This window comes from Sphaeroforma arctica (assembly GCF_001186125.1).
Source record: "Sphaeroforma arctica JP610 unplaced genomic scaffold supercont1.36, whole genome shotgun sequence".
Lineage (NCBI taxonomy): Eukaryota > Ichthyosporea > Ichthyophonida > Sphaeroforma > Sphaeroforma arctica.
Window position 1 is genome coordinate 177,715 of NW_014040522.1, and position 19,490 is coordinate 197,204.

Sequence of the window (19,490 nt, forward strand, 5' to 3'; positions counted from 1 at the left end):
TAGTACTAGTAGTATACTATATATATATATATATATATATATATATATATATATATATATATATATATATACATATATATATATATACTAACCTGAGGAGTTCGACCCGTTCTGGTTTACCTTTGAATTCGGAAGGAGTCGACCCATCTTTGTTTGCTAACTTATGCCCTTGGCCGACCTTAGTCTTCACAGCATACGGACCGAACAAAGGTCGTATTACCTTCGATGTCCTATGAGAGACTACAGGTCTCAGGCCAGAATTTACAGCAAGAAGTCCTCTTTGATTTAGGGAAGTCAACAAAGTTAGCTCACTCCCGAGAGCTAATCAAGTTGCTTGAATTACTCTCAAGAGTTGAGTTAATTCTCAACCGACATCCGAGAGCAGATTAAGTTTCGCAACCGATTCTCGAGAGTGGATTAAGTCTGTCAACCGCAACATTTTAAAAATAACTGCGGTTATATGTGAGTCACAACCTAAGCGGAAAGGCATCATGTGATCAGCGTGAGATTTAGTTGCAGAGAAGTTGAAATGGAATAGCATCGAAGTGTTCAAGTGTTCTGCATAAGGTTTTTTATAGTGACCATATGAGTTTTATCCTGGCCAGCCCTAGCGGCTGAACACTAGCACAAACACGTTAGGTATAAAACCAAAGGTGTGGTCAGAAAGAAATACATACATTTGCACTTTATTTAAAGTCTACTAGATTGCACTGTAACATTCTGCCCTCAGACTTCACCATCACTACATCTTTTTTATCGAAATGCACCAAGTCGTGGGCATGGAGGCAATCGAGCGTTGCTGTCAGTTTGTTCGTTTATTTCAACGTTATCTTGCGCAGCATGGGAAGGATAGTGTCCTGTAATTGTTCCAAGCGTTGTACCCACGTATCGTTGGTGGCTGTTTGGGCTTCTGGTAATGCGACAGTCAGAAAAATCGGCGAACGGGAACTACCGACGACCGAAATACACACTGAATGGGGCGCTCTTGTGTCTACGCGAGATGTGGAGGTTCTGATATTTTTAGTTCATCCTCGCAGCACATACGTATTGATCATGTGATGTCTTTGTGACGACGTCCCGCCGCTCCCAGCACTTGTGGGCGATATGTTGGTGACACTTTGTATAGCATCCCTACCCCCTTTACCAGTAGTTCTACGACTTGTTCGTTAATTCCGATCCCATGTGCGTTTGTATCATGCGTGCATATCCGTGTTCACTGAAGATCTCTATCAACGTCTGTACTGTTGTCTCCTTGGTCTTATCTGATGTGGTGCGGAGGATTGAAAAGCCTGTAGCCACATCTAGTACGTGGAGGATGAATTCATTCTTCCTTCGGGATATGATCGGTTTAGGGAAGTAGGCAATTTGAATGTGATCCCATGGATACCATGCATCAATGCTGATCATGGGATGGAAGCCTTTGTGTAGCGTATCTTGACCTAAGCACACACCGCATTTGTCGGTTAACTTCCGTCGCTAGCTCCACACTCCAAGCCACACATACCCATTGTGTTGTAATTGTTGGACTGTGTCTGCTGCCCCGCGGTGTCCTTGTTCGTGTTGGGCATGCGTCATTTGTGTGCGTCGGAAGTTATTTGGTTGGTGTTGCTTGTGCGAACGCTAGTTGTCCTTCAGTGTTAGCCATGATAGTGCTCGCGATGTATCTATGCACCGGTGGTATAGTAAGTGTCGTGGCTCTTCATACCTGAGTCGTTGTGAGAAGTGTAGGTCAAACTCAAATCCACTAGGTGGATCTAACTGTTAGCGTGTTGGGTGGGGGAATACAAGTAAGCTGAAGTGTGTCTAAAGAGTGGTGCGTTCGAATATAAATTTATTTTTATCTCAGCTTCAGTTATATACTGATAGTGTTTGTACTAGTGTTCAACCACTTGGGTTGGCCAGGGTAAAGCATGAAAAACCTAATGCAGAACACTTTAGTTCTCTGATATATTTCTAGAGATAAATATATCACTTTCACTGTTAAGCACTCTCAGTCTCGGGCCTCGGCTCTCGGCTAGCCGGTGGCCCGCCCATATATAGAATATTTTGAGAAGAAGTCCCAATTGGCTGATCCACCTATACATAGAGATGTCCCAAATTACTCTCGGGCTTTTAGCGTAAAACGTCATCAAAGTATTTAGGATTACGCCTACTCCTGTCGTCCTCACTAACCTTTTTACTACCGTGTGACCCCAAGGTGTTTACTTCCAGAAGGTATGCGGTAGTTGAGCATTGCATGGGACTGCAAATACGACTACATTATTCGATTCGAAGATCTTTTGGGCTTGCTCAAAGGAATATATCTCGGGTACATCACTCTCTGCCGCGCCTTCGTGTACTCAACGTATCTGGGAGCACATTCGTCGCTCCCGATATCGTAAAGTTAAAAGATGCAGTCATATGGTGCCACCACTGCAACATCGGGCTGAGCTTGACCCGTGTATACATGTGCACCAGCGCCTTGTGGTCTGTGCAGACCGCGAAACGTTGTCCATCGAGGTGATCGCGGAAGTGAGCTAAACCATTCACTAACGCCAGTAAATCCTTCATAGGTGAAGCATAGTTCTGTTAGGCGTGGCTCAGAATCTTACTGGAGGACATCAAGTAAACCGTCGATCCACTGAATTAGAGCGCCGCCTATGCCGTAGTCGCCTGTTTATGTCTCAAGGTTCAACGACACTCCTTCCACTGGGAAGTGTTACGGTACTGCATTATAAAATTACATTTTTCGTCTCCTGCAATGCTTCTGCGTGTCGTTAGTTCCATCGACCGCCAATCAAATCACTTGGTTTGAGTTTACAACACTTTCGTAATGGTGCTACTACGTGTGCAAATTTACGCTAGCGCTCATGTAGATAGTTCGCCATACCTAACGCCGACGCGATGTCTTAGTATCGTTGCTGTGTCGGCCAGTCGAGTTACTTCGCCGCCTACTCAAAGTCGATATCGTTACTCTGTGCTGACACCTTCTTACTCAAACTCAATATCATCACTTCTGCTATCGCAAAGTGGCATTTATTTGGATTGAGTTTGAAGCTGTGATACGTGAGACGTCTGATACTTCCTTCACGGTTGTCATGTGTTTTTCGTAGTCGTCACTGGCAATCACTGTCATCTATATAGTGGTGCATCGGTAACCCGTCGAGTACGGTACTCATCGTGCGCTTGAATTATTGCGTCAACACGTGAAGACCAAAATATGCCGATGTAAACGAGTATTTGTACCTCTCGTGTGTGAAGCTAAACAAATATCGCGAGTCCGGATGTATCGGTAGTCCATGATATGCGGCCGATATGTCCAACGTTGTATAATAGTTCTGGCTTTGTAGAAGAGAAATGAGTTCGTTGACTTTCAGAATTGAGAATTGGTCACCCGGAATGAATGCGTTTAGTGCTTCCATGTCCAAACAGACCCTCCCCTTCTTCACCTCACCCACACTCACTATCAAACGTTGGCACCGCAAGCAACGGAAGGTTGACTGTCGTTGGTGTTGTACACTTTGCAATTACTAACTCCTTCAACCATTTATGTACTTGTTCGTCGACACAAGGTAGCCATCTATCAGGCACAAAGTTGCTTGTGGATCTACACATGCTCATTGCTTGTTCACTCGTGACCGGGATTGATGCCTCGCTCTCTCGAGGCCACAGCGTGCGTTGTCGGCAATGGCTGCGTTCGCCTCTACTTTTCATGTTAACCGTTGTCGTACATCAGCCGGCTCCGTTGTGCTAGGTGCTTGACGTCGTGGTATCGGTTCAAGGAGGGCATCTAACTCTGTAGGATCTGTTGGCCTTTCATCATGTCTTGGCCCAAGGTGATGTCTATAACGTCTGGTAAGTTCTTTATGATCTCTGTACTGTACTGTGCCGTATGGGTAGGACTTCCGTCGTCCCCAGTCATTGAGTTCGTACCGCCTTGCCAGCGAAATAGATGAACAAACCAGATGGTGCTAGGGTTATGGGACGGCCTTATTGTTCTGTGGATGTCGTCGCGACGCAGTTTCGGTTTGCTCCCGTGTCTACTAATGCTCTGAACGTGCGCCCATTTAGTTGTATTTGTATGTAGATTCGGATGTCCGCTGCGAGAAATGGGACTTCAATCACCATTACCTCACTGAACGTATTTACAAATATCAGAGCTACATCCGCGTCAGACACCCTCACCTCTCAGTGCTTCTCCGGTACAGGCGTCCATACGGACTGGCCAGAGTCTGCTGTAGGTGTGTCGTCTTCGTAATCACCTGCGATATTGCGCTGACGCCGATGATTTTCTGGACCGTTACATTTCTAGTATTCGACATCTATGAATAGTAGTTGTCTCGTCTGTCTCTCTTTGTATATTCTCGTTGTCATGTTTCTGACTCGTGCATTGTGGGGCTCTCTATGTATAGTTTGACTTCTACAATTATTGGCCCCTGTACTACTGTATGCATCGCTACTGCTGTCCGTATAAAGCGCAGGCATCGATTCACAGGTATCGCTGCTAGTATTGTCGCTGATCGACTTACTTTCCCGGCCATATCGCGTGCTATTGACGCTACTCTCTCGATTGATCTTGACGGTCAATGTATTAACCTCTCCGGTATATGTTGAAGTAAGATCTCTCTTTATCAATACTCTATTCTCAGATCATTAAAAAATGAGCAACGTACTATTAATTTTAAATGGGGTATAGTCGAAGGTAACTGTATCTAAAAATACTCCCCTCTCACAAGGGGAGACGTCGTTTCTTTATTAATAATTCTATTTGGAAATAATTAAATAATGAACCAAAACTTTCATGTGCTTTTCCATTCATAACAAATGATCGCATAAACCAAGCTTACAGATTCTATAATAAAAAACTAAGTAAACTATTTTAATAGAATAAACCCTGTTTTGGGTATATCGACCACACCATTCTCTAAACTTCGGTATGTGCTTCGAGCGCCGAACTTAAAATGGGGGTTTTTTTTGGGTACTCTCATAAATATTATGCTTCGAACACAACTAGATTTTATATCAAACTAATGATTTTAACAAAGAATCGTTACGTGCCTGAAGCGGATTTGCCCTAGGGCATGTAAGGTGGTTTTTAGTGTTCGCAGAGTACCGTTTGGCGCGCGATTTGCTTGGGCCAAGGAGAACATAATTAAATAGTAGAGCCCACAGTATACAAATGCTGCACATATATCTTATAGTGGCAACAATTTTACTTCTCCTTATATAATGCTGAGACGTAATCAAGTACTGATACATATTAGTAGAATGGTTTACAAGATTAGTTTTTGGTATCAGCGCAAATCCATTACTTTTAGCTGTGAACTTGGTATAAACTGTAATACCTATTAATAGTCTATATAGCGCGATAAATCGGAACGTGATGCACCCTTGTCCACTACGAGATTTCAACCTATTATATACGTGTAATTGCGATTGTAGTCAGTTTTATTAATACGGTGCTCAAAAATAAAGGTAGCCTAACAACTGCGACAAAAACTATTTAATCACTTCTCGGGAGCCAGAGGCACAAACATTGTATTGAGCGAGTGAACGCTCAGGTAGAATTATAACGCGTGCAGCACGTTAGTGCCAATCAAACGTTACGGATCTCACCAGCCATACATTCTCGCCGCTGCAAATATACAAAAGGGTGTACACATTTGAGTTATAAACCTAAACATTCCATTCACATACTAGAAAACGAGTAGGAACGCGTAATTTTAAACACTCAACAATACCGGTTTGGAAATCTGGGAATCGCTGATCTAAGTCGCGTGAGCGGTTTGCTTGCGCTCCTTGTCTGCGGAGATTGAGATGACTAGCGCTAGAGTGTGCACTGCGAAACCGACTGTGTCGGTATGATCCTATTTCTTCAAAGCGACCAGGGTCCTCTTCGTACCAGCGATGTTCACGAGGCCGCCTAAAGTCGTTTTTGCTTTCATACCTGTGATTGTGTTTGTGAATGGGGTGGTGGTAGAAATGGGTACATATATTATAAGAGCCGCGTTGGCATGCTTTGCTGTTCACCATATCAGTGGCGAACCCATTACACAAGACACGGATGGGTCTAAGCGATCCACGACCAGCGAAAAGCTTACACGTTGATGAGAAGATATAGAGCATACGTGATTCTATCAATGGATCCTGGCGGCATTTTATCATAGTCCACAAAAGGACAGGCCAACATAGGTAGGGCACCATCGTTTAAAACTCCGACTGAAATCACGTGCAGATGGTCGCGAGGCCTGTGGTGTGGTCGAAAAAAAAAGTGAGATAAGAAAGCCGTTAATCAACGAACTGCTAAACGCCGGCGTAAGTATATAAACCAGAGGTACTTGCGAGGGGTACCCGTTAACGGGCTGTGAAAGGCGGCGTATGTGTATGTGCAATTTGAGCGGAGTGCACATTTGTGGAAAGTATGTATTTGGTATTTGGTGATGACAATGGAACAGGAACATAAAGCCCGCGAGGGTCGCAATAAGACCACACCGCAATAGATGCGACCTTTCCGCAAAGACAAGTCAAGCCTGTGCGGCACTATTGACCCGAGCAAGCACTATATACCCGGCTCTCACACACAAAGCTCTAACTCTACTTATTCGCTTCTATGTTCAACCACTCTGCACACCTAGTGCAGGCCACATGGGCCATCTTCATCTCCTCGTCCAGATGCTTGGCCTCAATCGCCTCCTGATCGCGCACCTTTTTGATACTCGCGCGTAGCCTGTGGTGTCGTTCCTGCAGGTATGGTGGTGCATTGCTTTAGTGGAACAGTTTGTATCGGCCTACGACAGCGGCGTGTCTACAGGATACAACCGTGATAGTAGACATCGATATGCATGTCGCACAATGTTAACACTAGATGTATTCTATTCTATGCGCGCAGCAAAGTACTGTCAAAAAGGAGTTGTTCGCACACACCACACACCTCTGTGCTACCAGATGTCCCACTTGTATGTCCAGGTGCCCCATTCTCGGCTGGCGTATTGATTTTATGCTTAGATTTAGGGCCAGACTTTTGGTCAGACTTAGAAGTGGACTTTGGGGTGTTCAGAGGAGATTGTTGCGGTACAGTTGGTGGCCTGAGATTCCTATCGCGATCCTCATACGCCATGGGCAGAATACCATCATTCCAGAACACTACGAACACCACATTCCACTCCAATCCCTTGGCCTAACAGAAGCGGGTATGCATGGATTGTAAATGTATTAGAGTATTACATGGGTTTAATAAACACTGCATGTTCCTTGAATACTGGGTGCCGACTTATTGAGCACATCTACCTGTAGACTAACGTCGGTGTTTGCTTTCAGAAGAATATGTTCCAATGGTCAACATTGTCTCGTTTGCGCGAAAGGGCCTATTGAGGTGCAGTGTTCGGGTGAATCATTTGCATGTACTCGCCCAAGACCCAGGATGTATATACACCTACCTTATGAATCGTTGAAATGGTGACCATTCCCTTGTCTGCTTCCTCCTCTTGCCCTTTGGCTTCCTGCATAGTTCAATCCGAACGGGGTTCATGATTTATAGTTGAGTAGCTATAACGAACTGAGCACCAGGCCAATCACCCCCCGAATAATCTTAACTCAATAGTTTACGGTGACACTACCAGAGCTCACACAGTCACACACATACTGCATCTATGCACAAAGCGACACATATGTGGGCATTTCACCCATACAAGACGAGCCTCATACATCGGTAATCCCCCACCCAAAGCCGGGTGTCAGTTGTTCAACATAGCATCCTCCATATACCTAGGCAAAACCAGTACACACGTGGTTGCTATGGTTCGCGGACGGATACACCACGCAATGCAATACCGGGGCTCTCACAACCCCACCCACACCACGACGATGTATATCGAAAAGATATGCGATACGCACATTAAAAGCCATACCCCAGTATCCCCTAGTCCAACAGAGCTCAGAAACTCGCTCAAGATCACCGGTCCCACGTGGTGCCGTTCGTAGATCTCACCCAAAATCACTTGGTCGAGTGTCGCAATACACTGCTTGGCAAACTCCGGGCGCGCCTATAGTCAAGAGGGTACAGGGCGTTAGCAGATATCGCTACTATATCACCTACGGAGATGACGCTATGCTGGTTGGGGTTAAATGCAACACACAACAAGGAACTTCAAATAAACTATAGTGCTAAACTTACGTTGGCCTCTTTCACTATCACTCTTCTACACATCTCTCGTAGACTATCAGGTGGGTCATTTGTCCATGTCCAGGAGGGGACACTCTCTTACACATCTGCCACAAACAGGTAATGATAAACATACATTAACCTCCTGCACTATCACTCTCCTACAAATCTCCCGTAGACTATCAGGTGGGTCGCTTGTCCAGGAGGGGTCACTCTCTTACACATCTCCCCAAACAGGTAATGATAAACATACATTAACCTCCTGCACTATCACTCTCCTACACATCTCCCGTAGACTATCAGGTGGGTCTTTTGTCCAGGAGGGGTCGGCTGGCACGGGCACAGGACGGCCCTCTTTATTCAGTATCGCTCCTCTTTTCGTCAGGAAGTATCGTGCCTCCTCCGTCAGGTTCTGTTTTGCAGATCGAATACAATACACAGTAGGTCAATACCACCATAGTATCCGCTCATACGCATCCACAGCAACAAACATGCACAGTAGAACAATACCACCATATTATCCGCTCATACACATCCACAGCAACAAACATGCACAGTAGATCAATACCACCGTAGTAACCGCTCATATGAATCGATAGCAACAAACATGCACAGTAGATCAATACCACTATAGTATCCGCTCATACGCATCCACAGCAACAAACATGCACAGTAGATCAATACCGCCGTAGCATCCGTTCATACGCATCCACAGCAACAAACATGCACAGTGGTTCATTACCACCATAGTATTCGCTCATAAACATGCACAGTAGATCAATACCACCGTAGTATCCGCTCATATGAATCGATAGCAACAAACATACACAGTAGATCAATACCACCGTAGTATCCGCTCATACGCATCCACAGTAACACACATGCACAGTAGATCAATACCACCGTAGTATCCGCTCATATGAATCGATAGCAACAAACATACACAGTAGATCAATACCACCGTAGTATCCGCTCATATGAATCGATAACAACAAACATACACAGTAGATCAATACCACCGTAGTATCCGCTCATACGCATCCACAGTAACAAACATACACAGAAGGTCAATACCACCGTAGTATCCGCTCGTATGGATCGATCGCAACAAACATACACAGTAGGTCAATACCACCGTAGTATCCACTCATATGAATCGACAGTAACAAACTGGGAATTAATATAGCTAACACCACATGCGCCATACATACCAGCGCCCATGTACAACATAATGGGGCACCGATTTCAGGGTTTTAGAGTTTTAGGGGTACAGGGGTTTAGGCCTTACCCGGATAAATTGTGGGTTGCTTTCGGCCGAAGTCGATGGCAAGAAAGTGTTCACAGTCGAGGTTTAGGGATCCCGGAGATATGCAAGAGAATGTAAAATGTGGGTGCAATTATTGTTATATTATGGGTCTGATTAAGTGGGCTTGAATGTTTCTCACATCGAATTAATGCAAAGCGTACTCGATATATGACAGACGCTTATGCACCACACAAACAACAACAATCAGGCTCATATAATATAACGATAATATATACCTGTAAGTGTCGGTAGCCGCACCTTCCACGTCCTCGTCCGAATCTTCATCAGAGGTGCTGTCATAGCTAGATTCCAGGCGGGGTGTCTGCTTTGTCTTGTGCGTGGAGGTGTTGGGTGTGTTGTCGAGGTCTCTGCAGGTTTCAGCGTGGGTGTAGAATGATTGGTATTGTATTGTTATAGGAAACAGTGACTGTATGTATTTTCTGCATGTGGCATCTGCTCCACCGAACCTAAAAACCATAAACTCTAAAACCGCAACTTCGAACTTACTACCATCACCTATATGAATAGTATATAATAGTACAGAAGCACCCACAATATATACAATTGAGCGCAATCGCATCAGTGTCAAATGGCACAATAGAGATCACAGCACTAAACGTATTAGAGCCCCAAATGATTGAACTCACCTTTCAGCTTGTTTGCGCTCATGTTTCCGTTTCTTCAACTGCTTCAAATTAGAGGTGTCGTAGACAAGCTGCGTGAAACATCAATCAACAGGAAGATCAACAAATCAGCGATACGCTAACGCCACATATGTACGCGTACATGCGGTATTCATACGCTGTTATATATATATATATATATAGATATATATAGATATATATCCATATATATATATATTCAGAGAGAGAGAGAGAGAGAGAGATGTATAAATATATAAATATATATATATACACAAACACACACACACATATATATATACATACATATATGCACGTGAAAGACTCATGCAAAACATACCTTTAGAAGGGAGCACAAGTCCAGATGAATGCTACTTGTGCACCACATTTCGTAGGTCGCCAGGAACTGTTCAATGATGTTTAGAGTTTTGCGCTCTGAAAACATAAGTAAGGGCGATTACAGTTTCAGTATCTGATGATATCACGCACGCGTACACCTGAATACATACCTAGACACATTAATATCGCCTACACCTATTGGCTTGTGGGTGGCATATACGCTTACCTACTCGGCCGGTGAGCATTATATGATTGAGGGTGTCGAATACACACGAGGCCTTGAGCGCCTGGTGGATGTTCTTGACCTTCTCAATGGCCCTCTCCCCTATGCCACTGTTGTTGGTGGCGCGAAGAAGTGTGAGCCAGGGAAGGTAGAGTAACCGAAAGCTGCGGTTACTATACCGCACAGAAGTATATGAAAAGCAACGTACATACCCCAATTTCGTGCGTTAGATATGAATCAGATATATACATACTTATACTTACACCGTACACGCTTGAGCGTACAAACGTATATGGAGACATAAAATAAATACTTGTATAGGTATGTGTAGACGTCACAAAAATACTTGTATACGTTTAAAAAGAAGAAGAAGGAGTACTTGTACATGTATACGAAGACATCAAAGTAATACTTGTATACGAATATGAAAGCATAGAAGATATAATTGTATACGTATACGAGGTATACACGTATACGAGGTATACACGTATACGAGGTATACACGTATACGTATATGCACTAGTACAGTGACAGGACATACTGACAAGCGGCTAGGGCTTCCAAACAGGCAAAGTCATCGGAACTATCCAGAACAAAGCGTAGATGAAGCGCCATCAGTTTGACATCTGTATCACGTTGTGTATAAGCGTTACGATTAGGCGATGTATTGGTATTGAAGAAAACTTGTACACCACAGGGAATAGAATGAACGCCACACAACAAGAAGTACATAGAGGGTACATAGAGGAAACAACAGCAGCGAATACATAAGAGTCAATAAACGCATTGAACAAGTTGTGTCAATAATGTTCGAGCAAGTGACTTGCCGGCATTGTCGAATACGGATTTGCCACCAACAATCTTAACGGGTATGTCTCTCCGTCTTAATTCCTGTGTAAGCGGAATCGGATAAAGTTGTAAGAAGTGACAGAGAAATCAGATAAATTTGTATTCGAAACTGACACAGAAATCAGACAAACTTGTATTTTAAAGTGACGAGGAGTCGGAAAAATTTGTATTTAGTGACAGATAAGTCAGAGGGATGTGTATCAAGCGATAAGACGGAACATAGAACGAAACTGTAGCAGGTGGTGGAGTGAGAGCTACACCCACAGTTGTCCCGTGCGATCGTACTGCGCATATATATATATATACATACACGCACACACACACACACACACACACAAACACACACACACACATATATATATGAATTCAATCAGGCCTACGGCAAGTATGTGAACCAGCACAGAGTTACTAATATATACAGTGTACATGTACATATAGTGCAAGACCAGCCACACCCACCGCTTCTACAAGTCGCACGTGGGGATTCAGTCGACCCTTCCATATGCGCGTCAGTACAGCAATCTCGCTCAGTGACACGTGTGGGTGTGTCTTGTGATACTCCTCCACTTCGTTGGCGATGTATTCGGCCTGGGAGATGGACGAAGGCACGTTGACTACACGCACGGGCGCTCCATCCGCCTTAGTTGTGCGTAGAGTCTTCTCAACCTGGTGGGGGCATATGTATATATATATATATAATATAGATATGCTTAGGTACAATACAGATAAACAAAGCGCGCCAAACAAGAGCTCGAAAGGTATTGCTCTCAGAACAACAACAAGCGCTATATATCATCCGACAACCACACAGGACAGGCACATGGCTGCAAACATACTCGGCCGTTGATACCCTTCGGACACTGTGTGGCAAACCTTAGAATGTTGCCTGAACAACGGTAGTTGTCGCTGAGCGCCGCGAGGCCACTCGTTAGACGGAAGTCTTCGAAAATCAGGTCCGAATCCGCGCCGGTGAAGCCAAAGATAGACTGCCAGAGAAAAGAAAGGGATCAGTGAGTACACATAATACAGCATAGGGGTATACGGGTGTGATAGTAGGTGTATGAATGAGACAAGATGGTCTTGAAAGTGGCACGGCAGTCCAATTGGAGTGTATCGCACCATACAATGCATCGATGCCACAGCTGTGCGAAGTAAGGGCGTGTAGATGTAGCTCAGCCAGACGATATAACAGACGAAGAATGATCAAAGCGCACACAGAGGTCAACAAGTACTGTGCAGCTTCCACGATTACAGGTACTAAGAATATACAGGGTGCGGATGCCACAGATGATACTGAGTTCTACCCATATAATATATATCTGTTGTGTTGGGAATGCGAGCCAGATACACACAAGGACGCACGAAGTTATGGCTGCAACGGTATGTGAAGACACACAGTTCAGCCGTACGACAAACCTGGTCATCGTCTCCGACAGCGGTCACATTCGTGGACAACATCTTCAATATGTCGTATTGGATTGAGTTGAGATCTTGGAACTGTAAGAGGGTGACGGAGGTTGAACACATTAATAATGCAATAACGGAACGTACGAGTTTCAAGAAAGTGATACAACCAGCATACACAGGCCCAGCTTTCTCCAAAGTCTCGTTCTCAACTCGGAGATGTTCTGTACACATACGCACACATACGGTACACATGCGACACCGCTTCCCATGGATCATCAGCCGGTGCGGACTGCGTGCGCCCGCGAATGACATGCATACTAGTTTCATACACATATAAAGTTGGGTTGATGGCAATTGCACCGAAACAAACCTCATCCACAAGGATGTGGGTAAAATTGTCCAGATATTTCCGTTTGACATCGACTTCATCCGTCAGCAGTTTCCGAGCACACAACAGCAGATCGAAGAAGTCCACGAGATTGTTCTCAAGACACTCGGCAGTGGTACGGGCCAGCATGAGCCTAAACAAGGTACATTTCCGGAATATATGCGTAGTAAAAGGTTAGAAGGCTCACCAAATACACAGGCGTGGAGCGGGGAATTATATATATATATATATACATATATACACACACACACACACACACACATATATATATGTATTTGTATATGTATATAGGCACAGACACAGGTACAGGCACAGGCACAGACACAGACACAGGCACAACCACAGACACAGAAACAGTCACAGTCACCTATTGTCGTCGAGGTAGTCCGCTGCCGTATAGTCGTTCTGCTTTGCAAAATTCCACTGCGCAAATAAAAGGGGAGGAGAGGGGTGCATAGAAGAGTTTAATTTGCTACACAACTAGAGACAAACGGCAACAGTCAATGCAACAGAGCCAAAGGGGTTAACGGGGGTGTACAGAGACTTACCAGTTTGGTAGCCTTCTTCACGGTTTCTGCGCTTGGCACCGCAAATTTCTGTGGGACAAAATGGGGAGTTCAATGTAAGCCACACACGCCTCTGCCCACCCGCAATGGAAGTACAAACGCACACAATGGCAAAGCGCCAGACGAAAAGGGGTGTATTCCTGCGATATAAAACGGACAGTAGGGCTGTGCCTTCAAATACCTTTCTGTCTCTGAAAGGCATTAGCTTATTCTTGCAGCACTCCAGGACATAGTGATGGAGTAGGTAGTTGGCCTCAATGCTGATGTCCTCTACGTTCTTAGACGGCTTGAGGTTACAAAACTCCTGCACGAGCGCATTGAGCTGTGTAGGGGTTATAAGGGAGTGGCAAAGGTTAGACCATGCTTAAGCTATTCCACCGGAGATAACGGGCTACATGCGCATGACACACCTTTTTGTCGAGGAAGGTCTCGGCCAATTCCAACAGCTGAGCCCAGGAGTGGTCCTTATGCGTCTGTAGTTTCAACAGCGATGTCAGCGCCTTCTTCTGGTGGCTGTCCTCGATCTGAATCAGCACACTCGTGACAAGCTTCCGCTTCTGATACTACAGAAAGATAAAGCCACACGTGACGAGAGAGTGTTTGGGGGAGGGGTGGGTGAGGGCCTATACAGACATCGGGTCAATGGATTCGCGCCGACAAATAGCATGCGGAGAAAATATGAATGCTAGCAGGAGTCCATACAAGGCAAATTTCCCTACCACCCAACGGGCAGGGGTTTAGGGATTCAGGGTTTTAGCAACCTATATGAAAGACATAAAGCAACTTACATCCAGGAGTAGGCCGGGCTTCTTCTGGTAGTGCAGGGCACTGTAGTGGCACATGACCATGCTATAGCACAACCCGTGCAGTGTGCAGATGTTGACAGCGCCTGCATACGGCGCAGGTATTGCAGCCGCCAGCCTCTGAAGGGAAGCGGATTTATATTTTGTAAGTACATGGGCGAGGTATACGTATATGCTTCTTAGCACATGTGTGTAACTGCTTATATATGCACATGTCGGATGTATTTGTATCTGCGTATATACACGTGTGTGATATATATGTATCTGCATATATGCACATGTGCGATGTATATGTATCTGCGTATATGTACATGTATAATATATATGCATTTGCTTCTAAGTACATGCGTGTAACTGCTTATATGCACATAACGGATGTATTCATATCTGCGTATATGTACATGTGTGATGTATATGTATCTCGTATATTTACATGTATGATGTATATGTACCTGTGCGTCGCTGCTCATATACACATGTGTGATGTATGTATATCTGCGTATATGTACACGTGTAATTATATTTATCTTCGTATATGTACATGTATGATGTATATGTATCTTCGTATACGTACATGTATGGTGTCTATGTACCTGCGTGTAGCTGCTCATATACACATGTGTGATGGATGTATATCTGCTTATATGCACATATGTGGTGCCTGTGTATCTGCCTATATGTATATGTGTGATGCATAATTAGCTGCGTATAAGTACATGTGAGATGTATACGTATCTGTGTGTATGTGCAAGTGTGATGTATATGTATCTACTTCTAAGTATATGCGTGTAACTGCTTATATGCACATGTCGGATGAATATTTATCTGCGTATATGCACATGTATATCTTGCATGATTATATTGCACACGCACGGCTGTGCTGGCAAATAAAAGAGCTAGGACGGTCCGTGACTATAATTAAACACTCCACAACAGTCACACGGGGTACCCTCACACCAGTTAAACGTTCAACCAACACACCTCACGCATCTCGTACACTGCCTTGTTGGTGAATGACACAGCCAGAATGGATGATGGGGCTATTCCTGACTTGATCATGGCCAGGATGCGAGTGGTAATCACCCGTGTCTTTCCTGTCCCGGCTCCTGTATAGTTGTCCGTGCGCACATAGTAGCATGCACAGAGTTCGATTAACATTGGAGCATGTACAGTTACCATAGTAGCATGCACAGAGTAGGGTTGATATACCAGCATGTCCAGTTAACATAGTAGCATGTATATAAATAACACATGAGCATCCATATAATCGGATTTACTTCTTAGCATCAATACGTTTGATGTGCGCATGACAGCACCAACACGGCTATTGTGCAGAGAATCGACATCGCACAGTTGGGGGGCACATAAGGAAACGCTCATACAACATCCAGCTGTCTATCAAACACACACCACTGAAAGACCTCTCCAATGTGACGTTGTCGGTGAGGATATATATATATATATATACATATACACACATACATACATACACACACACACACACATATATATATATCGGCGTTTATCCAAATGCCACTGTGTAATTATGTGTATGGATTCTATCATCACAGTGTGTATACCAGCATGCTTTCAATGTAGTTAGAACTGGTAGCAGTACTACATTGCACATGCGGGAATGATAACAGCTACATCCGCCTGAGATGGTATGCAACATCAGTTGCCAACCATGCCAATGTGCCGAAATCAAGCACAGCCACAACTCCATATTCACATATACATAATAAGCACACAACACTTATTTACGGAAACCTAATAAGGACACGACACTTATTTACATCCACACAATAAGCACACATCACTTGTCTCAAAATATATAATAGTCATTCAGACGCAATCTGTCGCACCTACCGGTGCGTACAAGCGTCTCCACTGTGTTCCGCACTCCTTCTCAGAGCATGTACGTTGACACCATTTGCATGCACACACGCGTCATATACACCCACATGACGCACACACGCTTGCGCTCCACGCGTGTGTTTGGTGTACACATAGATCATGAGCCGAGTGGATACGACATGGCAGATAGACGAACAAAGCAGGTGTGGGTGTACAGGTAGTTGTACGTACCTGCCACTATGAGTGTAGCCTTATCGAACGGCGTTTGGACAGCTGCCATCTGTTGTGTGTTGAGTGTGGGGAGCTTGATGTTCTCTCGCATGGTCTGCTGGGTTACAGGGGTTTAGGGGTTTAGGGGTTGGAATGCTGGGTTTTATTTGTTTGCTAGTTTGCTGTATGTATAAGGTCGAATGTGATCCGGCTGATATCGCGACGCGTGCACGCCTTCCTGAAACATCGACAATCTTTTGACCCAAGCGCCTGCGCAGAACTCGCACATATAAATCAGTACAAACAATTTGTATACAGTTTACACGTATGAGATCAATACAAACAGCATATAAACTTTTGACACGCAAGAAGACACACCACCCGCGGGTGTACGCATGCCACGCGCGTATGTGCGGAAAAATATACGATCGAAAGCAAGTAAAAGTTAAAAGTACCCCCACGCATGTAGCTGCGTGTATAAAAAACATATATATAAAGCTCAAAGCGTATGATTTGAGGTACATATTGTTTGTATATCGTGAAATGGCACACATATCATCATGCCCCATACTTCCATGTACGTCCTGTATACCTGAGCCAGACTTGGTGGGGGACCGTTAGAGCGACACTGTTGACCCCAAGCGCTTCCGCCGAAGCTGAACTGCCGCTGGTCACTGTCACGCTGCGCCGCATGGTTGTGTGCTGTAGACAAAACAAAGCAATGTGCATGTTCAAGCTATACCTGTGATTGCAAGTCATGTCTTCGAGAATACACTGGATATTCCAACGAAGTACATCAAGAGTGTGTTCTATGTTTGACTGTCTTGTAGTATGCATATGTTGTATATACGTAAATAGTATCAAATGTCGAACATTGGCATGTCTCAGATCAAAAGTTCCATTTACAGGTGAATCATACCGGACCGTACGGGCTTGAAGGCGCCCCTAGCGGTCTTCGCATTCGTTGTCTGTGTACACTTCACACTGGCCTTGAGCTTAGATGGCAAGCTATTTTGGCCCAAAACAACTTTTTGCGCAACATGCATGCAGTCATTCAATGAGGTCTTCTGCTGTGGTGCCTTCTCACGCCTCACACTGCGCTTGGCTTTGGCCTTGGCTGGTATGCTGCTTTGACCTATGCTGGCTGCGTGCAGAACGGGCATGAAGTCACTCAAACTTGTCTTCTTATTCGTAGCCATCTCACACCTCACACTGGTCTCAGACTTGGGTGGTATGCTGCTCTGACCTATGCTGGCTGCGTGCAGAACGGGCATGAAGTCACTCAAACTTGTCTTCTTATTCGTAGCCATCTCACACCTCACACTGGTCTCAGGCTTGGGTGGTATGCTGCTATGACCTGTACTAGCTGTCTGCGGAACAGGCATGGAGTCGCTCAAATTTGTCTTCTTATTCGTAGCCATCTCCCACCTCACACTGGTCTCAGGCTTGGAGGGCATGCTGCTTGGGCATATACTAGCTGTCTGCTCAGTATCAGAGTCCCGAACTGAGTGCTTATCGACATCTGCACCCTTGTGAGCATCGTAAAGTTTGGGTTGTTTACCCTTCAGTTCCGTCTCCGACGGCTGACTCCTATGCAGATCCAACTGGACCGCAGCTGGCAGCACAATTGCACCGCTCCCAGAAGCACGTACATCCACAACCGGGGGAGCCTTCTCAGAGTTCATCGTGCTACCAGCATGCTTGAGTTCCTTGATGGGTGTTTCAGGGGGTTTCGGACACACCACATTGAAGTAGGAGGTGATGGAGCCGTTTCTCCGCCGTTTGAATTTGCTTGGCTTAGCAAGGCCCAGCGACCTAGACGGGCGTTTTGTAGCCAGAGGGGCGGTCGAGCTGTATGTAGATATTACATGCGCAGATGTCAATAATCGGAAGACATCGTGGGTACGTCCATTGAGCACTACGTAAGTCGCATGTGTATCAACTTGGGTTACAGCTTACTAGGAAATGTATCGTAGTCTGCGTATGTAATATTAGCTCTGTACCTAGAAACGAATAACCCGGCCGTGGTTGATTCCCGAAAAGCTTCGTTCACAGCCAGATATTCGAGGGGAGCGGACTGTATATGTAAGTGGCATGTAGCAATTGCAACTTACAGTGCACAAGCTTCCTCACGCCTTTCATCGTCGTCCGAGTCGGCAGTCAGATCGATGGGGTTAAATGGTGCGCTTGGGGGGATAGCCTGTTGATCGCGGAAAGGAAAATTAAGAATTCAGCACTATTAGTAAAAAGTAATATGATTTTTTTTGGGGGGAGAGATGAGGGTTTGATACAGATGGAGATAAAATATAATACCCAGTTCTTTTGAGCACAGGTCCACTTTCTCCAGGTTAAAATTAAATATATAGTGAAGTGGTATCTGACGCATGTGGCTGAAGAATCTATGATCGTATAGGCCTAATCTTATATAACGAAAGCCTAGATAATCTAGCGGAGTTCTATTAGATCCAGCTCATGGCACACTTGCATAGCAATTAAAGTGTAGGACGGCCTTTCTGGAGCCCACAAGACACCAGTTTCTATCTTCTTTTTGTGTGTGCTACAAATGCCACTTGTTGCTTACTCGGGTCACCACCGTAGGCTGTGCACATCCCATCTACTCGAGCCCATACACACTCAGGATACAAAGTGTGTACATACAAAGCATTGAGAGACCAGGAACGATGAGAAGCAATTCCGTGTACACATATACATACATACATACACACACACACACACACACACACACACACACACACACACA

At 44.8% G+C, this 19,490-nt stretch overlaps 1 protein-coding gene across 2 annotated transcripts; it reads right to left on the bottom strand.

Moving 5' to 3' along the window:
* Positions 1 to 5,370: 5,370 nt before the first annotated feature.
* Positions 5,371 to 18,929, bottom strand: SARC_01017 (the record flags this gene model as incomplete). Of its 2 annotated transcripts, XM_014305298.1 has the most annotated exons (29): positions 5,371 to 5,614; positions 5,721 to 5,926; positions 6,108 to 6,227; positions 6,611 to 6,720; positions 6,911 to 7,156; positions 7,416 to 7,478; positions 7,887 to 8,021; positions 8,394 to 8,552; positions 9,429 to 9,447; positions 9,683 to 9,814; positions 10,094 to 10,161; positions 10,428 to 10,522; positions 10,653 to 10,759; positions 11,191 to 11,275; positions 11,945 to 12,164; positions 12,335 to 12,484; positions 12,915 to 12,995; positions 13,276 to 13,426; positions 13,661 to 13,716; positions 13,842 to 13,889; positions 14,041 to 14,181; positions 14,270 to 14,422; positions 14,648 to 14,782; positions 15,644 to 15,768; positions 16,751 to 16,844; positions 17,322 to 17,431; positions 17,649 to 17,935; positions 18,047 to 18,580; positions 18,844 to 18,929. In XM_014305298.1, coding segments are annotated over 29 exons (3,939 nt in total), but the record flags the coding sequence as incomplete, so codon positions are not given. The 2 variants fall into 2 exon arrangements, with proteins under 2 accessions (XP_014160773.1, XP_014160774.1); XM_014305299.1 differs by having other exon boundaries at positions 17,649 to 18,580.
* Between the last annotated feature and the right edge of the window lie 561 nt (positions 18,930 to 19,490).